Below are 18,427 nucleotides of genomic sequence, written 5' to 3' on the forward strand. Positions count from 1 at the left end.
CTGCTTGCCGACGCCGAACGCGTTAGAGGATAGCCGCTCGATTTCAATTGGCCAGCTTCACTGTGTCTTAAGTAGGGGTGTGCGAATAGTGAAATATCATCTCGAATTGAATTCGAATCGAATAGTGGCGAATAGTGGCCGAAAATATCGAATATCGAATCGAATATAGAATACAAAAGATTTGATTGAAAATTTACAGAAAGAACAAAGAAATGATGTCTGCTCATGTCCTCGAGCTTGTACACAAAGCGGTTAGGGACTGTTACCGGACGGCTACAAATTGTCATGCAGAAGCACAAGCTGACTTCAGGCTCTAGGCGGCCTAGTGCAAGCTTTCGCCTTTTTATTTATTTTTTCTTGTGGCTCAGAGCGAAGAGAGGCAGGGGTAGGGGAAGGCAGGGAGCTGGCGAGGAGGAGACCGCGTGCGCATGCGCGCGGTCTCCCCTCCTTCTTTTCTGGGTTGCCATAGCTTCCATGGCTACGCACCCCTCCCCGTTGGCGCTGAGCCGTGCTCCCTCAAGGGCTGCAGAAGATAGCGCCAACCTTTCCCTTTCCCTCAAGAACCACTTATCATCATCATGGCTACGCACCACAAATTACGGCTGGCTTAAACAGCTTCGCTGTTAAAAAACTCGGCTCAAGCATACAGCACAATTCGGCCTGTTTAGATGAGTCACCTGAAGAGACGGTCATTATTCGCGCCACATATTTTAATGTTCATTTGCATAGGTTCACATGCACATATATTCAATTCAGTTATATACACCTGAACTGAAAATATGGCACTGCACAAGAGCGTCTAAAGAGAGAAGCACGGAGACTAAAGAAATAAATGATATGATATGGCTAGTTCACATGGCCTATGAGCATTGTGTGGTTAACCACAGTGCATTAGTATGAGCACTGTGCGGTTAACCACATTGACAGCAATTTGTGTTCTTTTATTTTATTTTGGAAGGAGCTTTCCGGTTTCGTCAAATATATGCGCCCAAATCGCACAGACGATTTATGATCGTTGTGGGTACAACTAGTGATGTAACTCAGTCTCTTTTGACCAGTTTTTTTTTTTATTTCTTTCGTTTCAGTTGTTTCTCAACTGACAAGTCCTATCTCATTTTTTCCTGTTCTTTACTCCGCATGCCATCCGATCTCGGAGGCCACGGTTGAAGTCAATCAGCTCAACCAAAGCGCCGCAATGCTGTTAGCACCTGCACCCGTGCAACACGCCGGCACGCCTGCGAAGTCGCGCAACCATGAGTGTGATGACGTGGCGACACCGTGGTAACGGTTTCGCGCCAAAACGCTACAACAAGGCGCGCAGTCTCGGCATTGCTTAGAGTTACTGTATACGGCTCCCACAGGGAGCCGTATACAGTAACTCTAGCATTGCTCAACTGGTAGGGAGGAGGGGAGCCCGAGATCTGTGTTTGATATCACGTGCGGCGTGGCTCCGAGGCGCGGCAACTCGACGCCCGCGTTTGAAAAGGCGGCGGTGTCGAGGCGGTTGCTGATAGTTGTGGTTCCCACAGCGATGTTGCGCGAAAGCGCGCCGCGTGACGAATGTGCGGAAGGCCTCGTCGCCGTCACGCGCGGTCGTTACCGTGGCTCGGGTGGGCTGCTCTGCACCGCGAGGTGCATGTCGTGTAAATAGCGCACGCCAGAATTGCTGTGGCGTGTTTAGTCTTCCTTCGTGGTGGATACTATACCCCGTGCGCAGTCGAAGGCCGCTACTACTCGAGGGGCCTACATCGGTGTGCAACGAGATCGTCTAGTGAGATGCGTCGAGCACGGGTAGTGACAAAAAAAAGTGAAAAGAAAATCTGACAGCGCTACATGCTTTGTATGGACCACAGGTATCATTGAAAAAAAAAATTGGATCCATGGCCATCAGAAAAACTGCAACTCATTGCTGGGCGTGCAATAGTGCAATTCTTAAAAGAATCAATATATATATATATATATATATATATATATATATATATATATATATATATATATATATATATATATATATATATTCTCGTGTTTTGTGTGCCGAAGCCATGACCTGATTATGAGGAATGCAGGAGTAGGGGATACATTTTTACCGCCCGGGGTTCTTTAGTATGCACCTAAATCTGAGTACACGAGCGTTTTAACATTTCGCCGCCTCGAAATGCGGCTGGTTCTGTAGCAGCACCAACGAGGCAACGCACTCAAAGATGAGACAGAGCTATCGCCGACGCCGTCAGCGTTTGCCCGCGTTCACGCCGAACGCGCAGTGTACGTGAAAGGGAGCCTACATGTACACTCCTTAGTCCGTGTCTACAGCCAGCGCCTCTGACAGCACCTCGGCAAGTTTCGACCTTGGAAGAAGAGTTGGGTTCACTCGTAGTGTAGCGTCGGTAGTCACTGCCTCTCTTTTCCTCGCAATGTTTCTGATACAACAAGTTCCTGTTGTAGAGCTGCGTTTACTTGTGTTTACGCAATTGCATCACGCGAGACATACAAACACAAGTAAGCACAGATCTAAACAAATGAGTTCTGGAGCGAGGAAAACAAGAAGGAAAACCAATGGTCATAACCAGTGTGGCTGAACCTTTGCTCCAGAAAGAAAAAGGGTGCAGCAGACAACCTGAGGCCATGCAGAAGAAGAGACCACTGGTTTTGCCTTAGATGCACAAAATCGCGCACAATTTGAAAAAAAAAAATTGCTAATAGGCATGACGTTCCGGTGGTTTTCTCGGCCCCTAACAAGTTCTCTAAGCTTTGCGCCCGCATTTCTTCTCAAAAGGCCAAGCTTTCGTGCGGAAAGAAGCACGCCAGTAAGCCGGTACTGCGTTGTATGGTGGGCGTCGTATACGAAATTCCGTTGAGCAGTGGCAAGTCGTATATAGGCCAAACAGGCCGCTGTGTTAATGAACACTTAAGGGAGCATGTTTTATCGATTAAAAATGGTGTGGGTTCACACCTGCCGTTCCATTGTGCGTCGCATGGCTGTGCTCCACGGTTTGATGACACGCGCGTGATAGGAAAAGGCAGAGAAGTGTTAGCGCGCGAACTGCTCGAGGCGTATCACTTAAGGAGGAAGGGTGATGGTTGTGTCAGCGCGCCTTCTGTTTCCCTCTACAAAAGTGAATGTTTGTTTTTCGATAGCGCAGTGAGGTAGCCTGTGACACGTGCTGCGCCCTGGTGCTTGCGCGCATTTTTTTTGGAAATGTATATATTGGGGTGATGTGCTGGTAATAAAACTAGTTGAAAGTTTGGCGCCCTATCCTGTCTCCCCCTTGGTTTTCCTTCTTCTTTTCCTCGCGCCACAACTCCCTTGTTTAGCTATGCACCAACTCGCCCAACGCACTACCTTGCTAAAGCACAGATCTACAAGAGGAACTTGTATCAGAATCGTTGCGAGGCGAAAAGAGGCAGCGACTTCCGACGATAAACGACGAGTGAACCCAACTCTTCTTCTAAGGTCGAAACTTGCCCAGTCGCCGTCAGAGGTGCTGCGCGCGTTCGGCGTGAACGCGGGGAACGTGCCCGCGACCTCTAGCTCATCAACGCCATAGCCGTTGCGCTACGGCGGCGGGTGAAACACGAGAAGGAATCATTGCGACACTATCGGTACATCGTACTGGCCCAAGAATGTTGTGGCCGGCGAATCGATGTAAGCATATTTTAGCAATAATGTGGCGGAAACACGTGCATTAGTAAAACAACTGTGCTTTCGTAGTATGGCTAAGAAATGAGTTTGATGAGTGCATGCGATGTCAAGTATGGATGGCCTACTTTGGTTGTTGGTTTGCTGTTGTTTTTTACCTACTTTCTTATTGAAAAAAAAAAGAAAATTATGTTTTGCCCTTATTAGTGCATATTAGTTGGAAACGTACGTCTGATGTTATCCTCACAATTTTATTCTCCTTCAACCCAGCGGCGGACAAGGATAAAAAGGCCACCAAGGAAACAGTCAAGAAAGGATCAGGCAAGTAGCACCATGTCGTCCTAAGACCCAGATACAGATCTGAGATCTATACTTGATCTTGAAGTCGGTTTTTGTTCAACTCGAGAAGCCAATTTTTTCTTTATTTACTCCACTTAGATGCGGCAGCGGAGAAATTAACCGCTTCCTCATGTTACTTATCGTAAAAGCAGCTTTTTGACCTAGACAAGGTGTAATTTATCGTGGGACAGGTTCGAAGTTGATGCTACATCCTGGGTGTTCGTATTTGAAACACACTTCCCATGGCTGCTATTCGTCACGAAACAACGATCTATATAAAATTAGTGCCATATTTTACGCAAGCGGAAGGCACGAATAGGCTTAAACCACTTTCATAGAGTTCCACATGCATCCGTCTATATATCAGGGATAGATGCTTGCGTAATCACTTCCGAGTCAATTCTGTACGGGATTGAAGGCAATGACCTAACCCTGATTGTACATAAAGTCTGTAGCATTATTTTCTGGACCGTTACTGCTCCATTGGACTCTTTACACTATCTTGCGGCTGTGGGTCCAACCAGCTTGGAAACGTTGCATGTTTTAAGTCAGTAAAATAAATTGAACTGAAGGTTCATTGTTATGTAGAAGTGGTCGCAAGAGATACGTTCGCCCAGCCAGGGCTGGGCGTATCTGAGATGCATGTATCTCGAATACTATCTTTGATACTCTTTGGCTATCTTCTATCTGTATAACGATAAGGGCCACTCTATCTATCACACGACACGTATGAAAAGGAGACCTGTGAACAGAAAAATGTGCGATTTCACTGTGTGCAGCGCGGCGCTTGTCTCATTTGCGAATTTCCCTCAATTTTCGAGGCTGGTGTGGCACTGAAGAACACAAAAAAAAAAAAAAAAAAACTCCTGTTCCAAGCTTGCGGGATGACGAGGCTACGCTTGCTACCGTGTAAACACAATCATCTGTAGCACCCCAACGGAAACGGGCGCGCACGTTGCTCCGACGGGAACGGAGGCGACCGGTGTAGTTCGAATTTTCCCGCTAGGGGAGGAATTGGCACTGGTGCCGCGGGCGGAAGCATGAGGTTGCATCGTCTGTTAAAAGAACCGTTACGAACCGGTTCGACAAACGGTTCATAAAAGCCTGTGGAGCCGGGTTGCCATTTTAGTGATCTTGTCGATAAATTTAGCGACTTGGCTCCTTAGCGACAAAGCGATAAATTTTCCTATATAGCGACCAGTGACTGTTGTTTCTAGCGAAGGGACCAAACAATTGGCGGCAGTTTAGCGACTGCTATATTAAAAAAGCTGCAGAAAAAATGGCCTTTTAAGCGCACTTTATTATTAAAAAAGCTGCAAGCAAGCTGCCGGAATTGGCTGCACGATGCGTGGCCTCTGTGACTACGATGAAACAACAATTGCTTTCGCATTGGTAGTCTTCACACTGTGCTTCACGGAGCGGTGACCTTCACATGATTCACACTGCTGACAAAATGAATGCGTTTTTTTTTAAAATTCGGTAGAAAAGCGATTTAAATGGGCCTTAACGCTGCGGGTTCCGCTCGTTCACTAAATGCATTCGATTGGTGGACATTTGCAAGCGTAGCAGCAAATAAGTTTACCAAAACCTATTGCAATGAATTTTTTTGCTGAGACAGGTCGCAGTAATTGAATAATAAGACAGGTCGGCTGTAGAAAGGCGTAGATATCAGATCGGCTTGGCTAGTTCATGCCAGTCTAAACACAGTGCTTCATTTTCTCATGGCTTTACGACAAATTCGTACTGCACGGAGCTTTCATGTATATCAAGGGGCGGAAGCGGAGTATTTGACCGATATAAAAGTTATGCAATTGTCATCGCCGTGTAAACATGCGCCCAAACAAGTCTCGCAGAATTTAGGTCTCCTTCCAGGGGAGCCGTGCACTACAATATTTGCAGGGATAATGTGTGTGTGTGTGCGTGTGTGTGTGTGTGTGTGTGTGTGTGTGTGTGTGGTGTGTGTGTGCGTGTGTGTGTGTGTGTGTGTGTGTGTGTGTGTGTGTGTGTGTGTGTGTGTGTGTGTGTGTGTGTGTGTGTGTGTGTGTGTGTGTGTGTGTGTGTGTGTGTGTGTGTGTGTGTGTGTGTGTGTGTGTGTGTGTGTGTGTGTGTGTGTGTGTGTGTGTGTGTGTGTGTGTGTGTGTGTGTGTGTGTGTGTGTGTGTAAGGGCCTTTTCGTGCTAGGAAAATCAGATTACTCCTGTCCTTTTGAATCGTGTTGCATTTGTAACCTCACGATCTAAAGGTAAACGCAGAATTTCAGCTCTCATCCTCCGTTGTTATGTGAATATATTACTAAAGGAAATGTCCTCTACGACACACTGGTAAATTCACAATTTATGCCTCACCTGCGTGGACACTTAAAAAAAAGAAGAAAAAACGTTACACGTTCGGGTAGGATGCGCGTATTTACACTTCTTGAGTGTTTAACGTTATTACTGTGGGCTCAAACGCCCACGTTACGTAAAATTCACTCATATATATATAGAAACTTTATTTGGCTGGAAAATATTTGAAGTATAGCGGTGGTCGGAGCCCCTCAGTCCAGGGCCCCACTGGCCTCTGCCGCCTGCCTGACCTGGCTAATTAAGGACTTTTGTCCTGCCAAGTCGGAACGGGCGAGCTGTGCCTCCCACTGCTCCATTGAGATATTATTAGTGGGCCTATGAGGGTGCTTACTACACTCCCAGGTCACATGTATTAGTGTAGGTATGCCACCGCACCAAGGGCATGTGGCCCTATAGCGGGTGGGATACATGGCATTTAGCAGTTTTAGATGGGGGAATACCCCGGTCTGTATTTTGCGCCAATCGGCGGCCTCTTCCCCGCTAAGTTGTGGGTGAGGCGGCGGGTATTTTCTGCGGACTCCGCGCTGATGAGCAAGGATGTCTTTTACATTTAAATTGATGGGATTTTGTGAGGGATAGTGTGAGGGGTTGGGGTTCGAAGAGGACGCCATCGCTCGGTTAGTAGACGCTCGAGCTAAAGCGTTAGCCTGTTCGTTCCCCTGTACCCCCGAATGTCCCGGGCACCAGAGTAGGCGATGGCGGTGGTTGAACGATTTGGGGATTATCGCGAGGCTAGCCGCAGTCACGTGCCCCTTAAGAAACATGCAACATGTCTCCCGGGAGTCAGTGACCACGACTGAGTCCCTTTCCGAACGCTCCGCGTGAGCGAGCGCGATCGCCACTGCTAACATTTCGGCTGAGGTGGGGGAGCCCGCCGTGGTCGACGCGGTAATTTGCTGCTGGCTGATCGCGTTCACGACTGCCAGGGCGTACCTCCTTTGGTAGCGCTGCCCGGTAGCCTCTGCATACGCAGCTGCGTCCGTGTAGTACGTATTGTACCTAGCGTTATTGGAGTACATCGATTGAATATGTTGTGCGCGTGCTTTGCGCCTTTCCTTGTTGTACTCGGGATGCATATTCTTGGGAATTGGAGCTACTGTAATTTTGGATCTCACCGAAGGAGGGAGAGGTACGGCCTCTTCGGTGAGATAAATCGGGTATGCTGGGATATTAAGTCGTGCCAATATTGCCCTACCAGTTTTTGTGAAGCTGAGGCGCTCCCTCTGTCGCATCAGAGTGGCCTGCCTCAGTTCGTCGAAAGTATTGTGTACTCCCAAAGCTAGCATGCGCTCCGTGGAGGTAGATTTAGGCAGGCCCAGAGCCGCCTTGAAAGCTGTTCGAATTATCGTGTTGGCCTGCCTCTCCTCTTCCCTGTTCAGGATTTGGTAGGGCAAGCCATATGTGATTCGACTAATCACTAAGGCCTGTACGAGCCTTAGGGTATCGATTTCTCGCATTCCCGCCTTTCTATACGTCACTCGACGTATCATTTGGGCTATGTTGTGGGTTGCGGATTTGATGGTTTTGAGCGTCTGTGCTGCTCTCCCGTCGCTCTGAAGCCACAAACCCAGGACTCGCATCGTAGGTACCTCTCGGACCATTTGTCCCTCAACCACAATGTTAATCGACCCTCTGGATTTGTAGCCTTTCGCGTGTATCCGGATGACCTCGGATTTTTCGGGCGCGCACTTCAGCCCGCTCGTTCGGGAAAATTTCTCCACCGCTAATACCGCGGTTTGGAGCGTGTATTCTTTTTCCCCTAGGGAACCTCTGCTCGCCCACAGCGTGATATCGTCAGCGTAAAGCGTGTAACCTAGGTCGGGTATCCGATCGAGATCGCGCGCGAGGCGACACATCGCCATGTTGAAGAGCAGAGGAGATATTATCGCTCCTTGAGGGGTTCCTTTGCTCGGCATTTTAAATATCTGCGATGTGATTTGGCCAATACTGATGCTGGCCTCGCGGTTGGAAAGAAATTCCCTTATGTAATTGTAGGTGCGCTCACCACAACCCGAACGTTCGAGTTCCTCGAGTATTGCGCCGTGAGAGACATTGTCGAAGGCTCCTTTGAGGTCTAGTGCTAGGACTAGTCTCTCGTCACCGTACGGAATATTGGTTAGAATCTCGTCCCTTAGTAGGAGGAACGCGTCTTGACACGATAAACCTGTGCGAAATCCTATCATGGAGTCTGGGAACCAGCTCCGCTCTTCCAGGTATCGCTGTAGTCTGCTGTGGATCACCCTCTCATAGAGCTTACCGAGGCAGGACGTGAGCGATACCGGCCGGAGGGTATCAATCGAGGGATTCTTTTTCGGTTTGGGGATCATGATTATTTTAGCCAATTTCCATTCTTGGGGCAAATCTCCCTTGGCCCAGTACTCGCTATTGAAAACCTTTGTTATTTTCGCTAGGGCCACCGAATCCATGTTTCGAATCATTGAATTTGTGATTGTGTCTGGGCCCGGTGCCGAGTTTTTAACTGCGGCTTGCGCCGCTTCGTACACTTCCGCGTGCGTTATTTCTTCGTCTAATTTAGGGTTGGCCTCTCCCGCGTATGGTCTCGCCGTGTAGGGTGATGCCGCCGCGGGTGAGGGTCCTATGTATTTGTTCTGAAGGACGTCGACTAGTTCTTGATCTGTACCCTCGAAATTGTCTGCTATAATTTGGAGCTTCTTGTTATTCTCAGTACGTGTGCTCATTGGGTCTAGCATACTCCGGAGTATTCGCCACGTACTGGCCGTTCCCAGTGTCCCAGATAGGTTTCCGCAGAAGGTCGCCCACTCGTTTTTAGCTAGCTCGTTGGCGTGGCCTTGGGCTTGCTCTGCCAATAGAGCGATGCGTTGTCTTAGGTGTTTGTTTAGGCGCTGTCTTTTCCACCTCTTCACGAGTTTCTGCCTCTCTTCCCATAAGCTGACTAGGTGAGAGTCTATCACCGGCGCCTCCGCTGTGCGCTCTATGGCTTTGGTGGTGTCCCCGTGCACTTGTTGAAGGAATTTAGTCCATTCCCGCATGTTGGTCGGGGCGGTATCTGAATCCTCCTGTGCCCTCTGGAGTTTTCTATAACGAGGCCAATCGGTTAGCTTGGTGGTTCCTATTGTTCTACGTATGATGGGTGTGGAGAGCGCTATTCTGATTATGTCATGATCGCTTCCCAGGTTTTCGTCGAGGGAAACCCATTGTACGTCTCTGACATTAATTGTATATGCACGGTCGGGCGCCGTGTCTCTGCTCACGCTGTTACCCGTGCGCGTCGGTTTGCCAATTTGATTGATTGCCCGTAAGCACAAGGCTGTGGCGGTACGCTCGAGTAGGAACCCCTTGGGTGATGTTTTCGCGTATCCCCATAGAATATGGGGCGCGTTAAAGTCACCCACTATCACCGCGTTATCCCTGGTGCCCGTTAAATCTTTTGTTGCCGAGAGAAGTTGTGGTAGATCGTCCCCTTTGCTTTTGGGAGGACTGTACAAGTTTGTGATTATTGTGTGTGTTCACAATTCACTCATAAGCTTTAACGACATCGCAGCAAAATTTAAGGTCATATTCAGCGACCTTTTTTCAAAACAAATCACAATGCGCCGGTCACGGTGACGGCGTGTTCAGTTTCGTGCGTGATAATAAAGACACCCGAGATCCATCTGTCAGTGTTACCGTAAAAGTAGAAATAAACTGTTTGTGGCTCAAAGAAATTCGCAGGCGAAGCTGAAAAACGCCACTTCCTAAAGCGTTTCATTATCCCTAACCCGGAACCGTTATGAACCCGTATGAACCAGCTCAAACCGCTATATTTGCTCCAGATCTGAACCTGAACTGAACTAGACAAATATGCGGAAGTTGGAAGCTGAACCCAACCGATCCCGTAAACTGTCCGGTTCGACACTATGGCCTTGTGCCTACATGAGTAATTCGGCCAGTGTCCCAGGACCTTATAAAACGAAACATTGTTTGCGAACTTTCCCGAAATTAGCTGACCGTGGCTAGGATTGCTGATGACGCGCCGAATAGTTCACCCGCAGGACAGCTCTTGTATAGTGAATCCGCTGGTTAACCATGCGTACGAATGTAAACGTGGTTAACGAACCATGCTAGAGATGTACCGGTGAAAAGCTGTGTTCTGTATGTAGTTATGCAAATTAAAAAATATGATGGTATCTAAATATTGTCACCGCAATAAAAATAAGCCCCCAATCGTATAACTGAACTTATATATATATATATATATATATATATATATTATATATATATATATATATATATAAAATATTTATCGTGATAATATAAAAATAAGCCTCCTTTAATAAAGCGAATATTTCGATGACATTGTCCGTAGGTTTGGCGCGTCTGCTCAGTTCGTTTCTCTCCGAGTATGACTGGTCGAACCCGGAGACAGTGTAATCTGTGGTCGCGTAGGTCACGTGATGGGGGTCTTCGCGTCTTGCCGTTTTGCCGAGCAGGGACGTAATCGCATGCTGCAGAAGATGAACATGCACATGTGCTTTACAAAACGATACCAAATATCTGCGATGGGGTAAGAACGTCAACAGTTCCCTGCGTTTATTTTTTTTATTTACAATACCCCTATAGGGCCCTCCTGCGAAGGTATTAAAGGGGGGGGGGGGAGGGAACCCAGATTCATGCATGAGGGATACAGTACTAGTGCTCGAAGTACAACTAATAATACATTGATTACTGCAGAATCATGAAATAAAACCTAAACATGACATATACACTTCAAATATATAGAAAACAAAAATAAACACGAAATAGATATGTAAAGGTGTGTAGGCAGGAATTCTTAAAATCACTAGACACTTCATACACAGTATGTTGATATGCAGATGACATACTAATAAGTAATAACTAACCAGCTAGCTCTAACCGTTTCTTTGCAACAAAGCATGGAAAGATTGTAGGTTAGCTTCAGTAGCTATGCGGGATGGTAGGTTATTCCATTGTAATATTGTGCGAGGAATAAATGATCTTGCGTAAAGAGATCAGTGGCATGTTATGCGCTTTACTTTGTTATCGTGGTCACGGGGCGGGAAGACTGCAGGGGGTGGCGAAAAGAAGCCCCCGTGAAGCGTGCAATGGTGATACAGTTTATGAAATGAGGTTAGGCGAGTGAAGTGGCGTCGACGTGATATTGGTTCGAGCTCGGCACGTGGTTTTCATGCTGTGACGCTGGTGAAGCGTGAATAATCTGAATAGATGAAGCGAACAGCGCGGTATGGCAGGGATTCAATGTTGTTGATGACGTATGCTTGATCGGTAACCCATATGACGGAAGCATGTTCAATTTTTGGCCGGATCAGCGTGATATAAGCAAGTTTCTTTAAATGTGAAGGTGCGTGCTTGAGGTTACGTTTAAGAAGACTGAATGCTCGGTTAGGTGATGCTAAGACGGCGTTAATATGCTGATGCCAAGTTCTCCTTTCTGGGGTTTTACGTGCCAAAACCAGTTCTAATTATGAGGCACGTCGTAGTTAAGAGCTCCGGATTAATTTTGACCACCTGAAGTTCTTTGACGTGCACTAAAATGCAAGCACACTGGCGTTTTTGCATTTAGCCTCCATCGAAATGCGGTCGCCGCGACCGGGATTTGATCCCGCGATCGCCTGATTTAAAAATTGGTATTACTTTTGCTATTCGCTAGTCATGAGGAATAATGTGAGATGATAATGACTGTGGAAACAGAGCTGACAACACCTGATAAAGGTTTAGAGAGGCGTTTTTAAGTATCCTATTAAAGCAAAGTGATAAGAGCTAGTAGTAATTTTGAGGTTATTCAGCAGGGCAAAAAAAAAAAAAAAAAAGCGAAAAACAGATGCACTGATGTCAATATCTGGCTTGGAAATGTTAGACAATTGCTGCAATATGGGCTTGATATATTTAAATATCAAGTAAATTTGCACGCATGATGTATGCCTTTGCACTGCATTCAAATGAAACGTTTCAAACAAGCTTCGCTTAGCTTTAAGTTCAACAAGTGCGTTGGTTTTGGAGTAATGTTTTTTTTTTTTACTTCTGAACACGGTCGATAATTTAAGAACTTGAGATTAGCAGGCAGAGAATCTCGCTGACAGTCGAATCAAGGGGAGTGGTGCACAAGTTTGTGTATAGCCTCTTCACACCTGCAACAATTGTATACAGCGAAATTGTCCATTGGAATGAGGAACTATGGTGTTGGGCTGCTGAGCACGAGGTCGCGGGATCGGATCCCGGCCACGGCGGCCGTACTTCGATGGGGGCGAAATGCGAAAACACCCGTGTACTTAGATTTAGGTGCACGTTAAACAACCCCAGGTGGTCCAAATTTCCGGAGTCCCCCACTACGGCGTGCCTCATAATCAGATCGTGGTTTTGGCACGTAAAACCCCATAATTTAATTTTTTAATTTGGAATGAGGAATGAATACATGTTGGTCAGTGCGACGCCCAGCCACATTCAGCGCTTAACTACCAGAAAGTGAGGGTGACAAGCGAATTAATTCTAAAGCAAGTGCTCGCGGTCCAACGCGGCTCTGTCTAAAGTAAAGGTCGTGTGAATGCAAACTTGTGACAAGAACCCTCACCGCCTATTGGAAGGGCCCACCAAGGAACGGGGAAGGACTTCGAATAATTGCACTCGGTGGAATGGACATAGCCGGAATTAGGTAATCGAGGTCATCACACTAGTATTGCAGAAATGTGTTCTCACTGAATGTCTTGGGTGTCACACCCGCTACAGAGAGTGATATGAAATTTACCAAATGCAGTTGCGGCGTGTCATGTGTGGTAGCAGGGCAGCACGGCATGCTCAAACCAATCGTTAATGTGTCCATTTAATTTGACGACGCTCCCGATACTTTCAAGCACTTCGGTTCAGTTACACCTCTGTGATTTTAAATGCGAAGCATTTCTTGGCGAACATTTGCACTTTGACAGTATCTACCTATCTAGCCGCCTACGTCTTAGTGCTCTCATGGTTGTTTCGTTAACTTGGTATTTACCAAAATGGGCATAGTATGACAACAGTGTATGACGAACATAAATCATCGGCCATGTATTGAATATCGCACCATGTGTGTCATGTAGGTCATGAAACAGCTGCCTACGTCTTGGTGCTCTCATGGTCGTTTCGTTAACTTGGTAGGTACCAATATTGGCACAGTTTGACAAGAGTGTGTGGCGAACATAGTAAATGATAGATGATGATATGAATGTCATGACATGCGTGTCATGTAGATCATGAAACAGCCGCCTAAATTGACAGTGAGCCAGCGAAAAAACATGAACACTCAAAAACAACTGAAGTGGGTTCGGACGTGGGCACTAAGTGAAGGAAACACTAAAGGATGATGGTAGAAGGCAGAATAATGAGCATATGAGCATGACTTTCCAAAAATGACAGACTCACCGAAAAAAAGATTCAAACATTCAAAAACTACTAAAATGGGTTCGGACGTGGGCACTAAGTGAAGGAAACACTAAAGGATGATGGTAGAAGGCATAGTCATGAGCATGACTCAGCAAAAATTACTGACTCACCGGAAAAAGATTATCACTCAAAAATCACTGAAATGAGTTCGGACGTGGTTTCCAAGTGACGAAAACACTAAAGAATGGTGGTAGAAGCCATAGTCATGACCATTACTCATCAAAAATGACAATAACTCACCGAAAACAATATGAACACGCAAAAATCACTGAAATCAGTTCGGACGTGGCTACTAAGCGAAGGAAACACTGGAGGATGGTGGTAGAAGCCATGTCATGACCATGACTCCGCAAAAATAAAAGGATTAGCACTCAAAAACCACTGAAATGAGTTCGGACGTGGGTACTAAGTAAAGGAAACGCTAAAGGATATTGGTAGAAGTGATAGTCATGACCATGACTCAGCGAAAAAAGATTAAGACTCAAAAACCAATGGGATGCCTCCGGATGAGGTGCTAAGTGATGGAAAAAGATAAGATTGAGTGTCGAAGTCATAGTCATGAGCATGACTAAGGCTTTCGCCCTTAAGTCTCTTAGGTCTCATGACATGAATGTCACGACATGCGTGTCTTGTAGGTAATGAAACAGCCGCCTACGTCTTGGTGCTCTCATGGTCGTTTCGTTACTTGGTAGGGCTCCCTGCACATTGCTTTCGCATGACATCGATTCGAACAGGGCATGGGATCTGCTGGCTTTTTTAAATAACAATTTGTGCCACGATTTAGAATCATTTCTCTTTATTGCGATGGCAATTATATTGACACTCCAAGCGGATTTCTGCCGTCGCCGTCGCCCTGAGGTTCCGTATGAACTCCAACGGCGATGAAATCGTCGCCGTGCGCCGTATGCTGATTTTGCGAGTAAAAGCGCGCGAGGGACGCACGCTTTCACGGGAAGCGAACGCACGGTGCAGAGCAAAGGCGACATCTTCCGTCGCGCGAAAGGCCATGGGGGGACGGAAGGGAGGGAGGGGAGGCGACGTTTAGCTGCGGCACCAGATGCGTATTTATATAAAAACGTTGCGAGGCAAGAAGGTGGTAAAGGTTTCCGACGCTGCTCGACGAGTTTCCCGTTCTGATCTCGTCGAAAACCTCCGAGCCACCGCCAGAGGCACCGGCAACAGTCACCAAACGCGCGCGCGTTAGGTGCTAGAAAAACGCGGGCAAAACGCCGACGGCGTCAACAACAGCTCTGCGCGTGCTGGTGCTGCTGGCTACATTTCTAAAGTTTATACAGCTGATAAAACGACTGTCCTTACTCCGTATAGCTCTCTACGTGGGAGTTAGGTACTCTACTACTGAGCCGCGCGCAAGCCTTTTTTGTCTTTATTGCCATTTTACAAAACACAAACAAATTATCAGATACACATGTGCATATTCTAAATACACCAGTCACAACTCGGCCAGTGTATGGGTTAGAGAGCTCCATAGATGCCAATTGGTCTAATACAGTAGCTACTCTGGGGGTTCATATGTGCTCTGAAGAATTTTCAGGTGTAGATCATACTCTCAACAAAATAGCGTTTTGCTGAGTGAGCCTGTATATGAGCATGCCTAATTCCATTCTCGTCTTCCATACGCTATGCATGCAAAGCAACATTAGCATATCACTCGACACTTCCCTGTATCCGCATGTGGACAGAAACCGGATTCCAAAAGGGCTTAACGGCAATTTTTTTAAGTGTTTATGTAGGACATCCACAGAAATACGGCATCGTGGCAGCCTAGAAAAATATGTTCTATTGTTGCCGGTTTGTTACAAATTAGAAATTTTATTGACCAAGGTACAAAAAGACATTTACTTTGTAACCATGGCTTTACAGGGAGAGTGTCAAATGCATCTGAAAATACAAACGTTTTAACTGAGGGCTTGACCGGAATTTTTTAACACGCTTTAGCACATCGTGCTCAGGACCTAGCTTGTAGACAGCTCGATAGACAGGCATTGGTAGGAACAGATCAAGAATATCACAATACAAACACTTTTTCGTAACATCAAACAAGTATTTATATCAAAATCTTGCCTTGAGCAAACGTATAGACATAATCACTTACGCAAATGAGAACTAAGCGGTCCTGCTTTCAAAGAAATGACGATACAAGAAAATCAGATAGATAATGCTGTAATCGTGCTTGGATCACAGTTCTAAAAAAACATCAGTGTGATCCCGCACAAAGAAGAATCTGTTCACCAACTGCTTGAAGAACAGGCGCGAGAGCCCTATACCCCCATTTTTCACCTATGAAACAACAGCACCGGATGGTGCGCTCCCATTGCGATCCCCATATAAAAGTTGCAAACACTCGGTGGATTTTTGAAGCAAACTTCTAGCCATGGTCCTCACTGGCAGCACGTAGAACACTTGGCAATTGAAAAGTCACAGGCCTGCGTGGCACACGCAGCACAGTCGCAGTGTAAGCTGGTGAGCGGCGCAAGAGTAGCTCCAATTTCGGCACCACGCACAACAAGGTATTTGCGGCAAAGTGTCTTCGCCTCGATTTAGACGAGAACGATCTGAACTGTCCGCCCTGCGACGGCGAGCTGCGGCTGTAATGCTCTCTGCACAGCAGTCTACTGAGCCCGTCATTTTTGCTGAGTCATGCTCATGACTATGACTTCTACCACCATCATTTATTGTTCCCTTCACTTAGTACCCACGTCCGAACCCATTTCAGTGGTTTTTGAGTGTTAACCTTTTTTCGCCGAGTCATTGTCATTTTTGCTCAGTCATGCTTATGACTATGACTTCTACCATCATCCTTTAGTGTTTCTTTTCCTTAGTGTCCACGTCCGAACCCATTTAATGGTTCTGAGTGTTATTTTTTTTCGGTGAGTCATTGCCATTTTTGCCAAGTCAGGCTCATGACTATGACTTCTACCATCATTCTTTAGTGTTTCCTTAACTTAGTGCCCACGTCCGAACCCATTTCAGTGGTTTTTGAGTATTAATCTTTTGTCGCTGACTCATTGTCATTTTTGTTGAGTCATGCGCATGAATTTGATTTATACCATCACCCTTTAGTGTTTCCTTCACTTAGTACCCACGTCAGAACCCATTTCAGTTGCTTTTGAGGAGGAGGAGGAATAAACTTTATTTTTGTATTTTTGAGTGTTAATATTTTTTCGCTGAGTCATTGTCATTTTTGCTCAGTCATGCTCACGACTATGATTTCTACCATCATTCAGTGTTTTCTTCGTTAATACGCACGTGCGACGCCATTTCAGTTGTTTTTGAGTGTTAATCTTTTTCGCTGCGTCATTGTCATGACTTACATGATACGCATGTCATGACATTTATGCCATCACCTATCACTTATGTTCGTCATACACTCTTGTCATACTATGCCAAATTTTGTACCTACCAAGTTAACGAAACGACCGTGAGAGCACAAAGACGAAGGCGGCTATATAGGTAGATAGATAGATATTGTTGTAAATGTTCGCCAAGAAACGCTTCGCATTTAAATGGTTCCAGGTAAATCGAAAAAAGAAGCGACAAAGGACATCCTTGTTTCACGCTCGACCGCACAGGAATTGAATCACATAATTCTTTGTTAATCACTAATTTGGCTGTACAATAATGATACACCATTTTCACATCTTCAGTAATACCAGATCCAACATTTATATGCTCCAGCAGCAAAACAAAACTTCATGTACAACCTTATCGAACGCTTTAGGTAAGTCTAACTGAATCATGGCTACGCGATCATGCACTGCGTCCCAACATTCCAGAATACTTCTAGCTATGTGCATGTTCGTAAAATTTGTTCTACGTTTAATACCACATGTTTAATGCGGGCTAATAAGGGACTTAATAACATTTTGGAACCGTATAGCTAACACTTTCATGTATATTTTTCAGTCTGTATTGGTCAAACTAATGGGATGGTAAGACTCGACTAAAAGTAACTTTGCAGGGTCATCAGTTTTGGGGATGAGTACTACGTACGCTGTCCTTACTACGTGCGCTGTTCGTAACATTCAGCGATCACTCGATATAAAGCCATTGCCAAATCTGTCTTAAAAACTTGTATATGGCTGCACCCAGCCCATCCGGCCCAGGTGACTTGCCGTTAGTTAACCCACTTCAATTGCCACTTCAATTTCTGCCATGGTAATTTCAGATTCCAGTGACTCTCTAACCCTGTCTTCTTATCTTGGCATAAGGGACAGAAAGTCAACTCGGAAGCGCTTGGGTTCATTTTTTTGGCCAAGAAGCTCTGTGTAAAAGTCAACGAATGCAAGGTCCCCGCATGCAAGTTGCCCTGCATACCGAAACTAATCGCTCCATACCAGTGTGGGAACAGTTTAAATGTGATTTAAATTGCTGCAATTGATAGAGTGTTTCTCTTGTTGCCTTTCCTTTTGAAGCTATAGACACAGTTACACAGTGACCTGGAGTATATGTTAGGAGTAGAAAATGAAGCGCCTGGAGCATTTAAAAAGAAATAAAAGAGGTGAAAGCAAAGCTCGAGTTGATCGATGAAGATAAGTACCGCGGCGCAATAATGAGGGCGCGTACTGAAAGGTTGTGGCTGGGCGAAACGCCCACTTAGCGTGTGCTTAGTGAAGAAAAGAAGCATGCAGCAAATAAAGCGATAAATGAAATTCGATATCGCAAGAAAATTACTG

General features: G+C 46.0%; 2 protein-coding genes across 2 annotated transcripts in view; one reads left to right on the forward strand and one right to left on the reverse strand.

The window, feature by feature from the left end:
* Nucleotides 1–18,427, reverse strand: part of LOC119453495 (60S ribosomal protein L10-like) — a 295,540-nt gene that overhangs the window by 184,666 nt on the left and 92,447 nt on the right. The gene's annotated exons all lie outside the window — the stretch shown is intronic.
* The window catches only part of LOC125945858 (tissue factor pathway inhibitor-like), a 30,247-nt gene that overhangs the window by 4,317 nt on the left and 7,503 nt on the right, over nucleotides 1–18,427 (forward strand). Inside the window, exon 2 of the mRNA XM_049668201.1 lies at nucleotides 3,908–3,958. Coding sequence (XP_049524158.1) covers nucleotides 3,908–3,958 — 51 coding nt within the window. The remainder of the gene's footprint in view (nucleotides 1–3,907; nucleotides 3,959–18,427) is intronic.

This window comes from Dermacentor silvarum, chromosome 5 (genome assembly GCF_013339745.2).
Source record: "Dermacentor silvarum isolate Dsil-2018 chromosome 5, BIME_Dsil_1.4, whole genome shotgun sequence".
Taxonomy (NCBI): Eukaryota; Metazoa; Arthropoda; class Arachnida; order Ixodida; family Ixodidae; genus Dermacentor; species Dermacentor silvarum.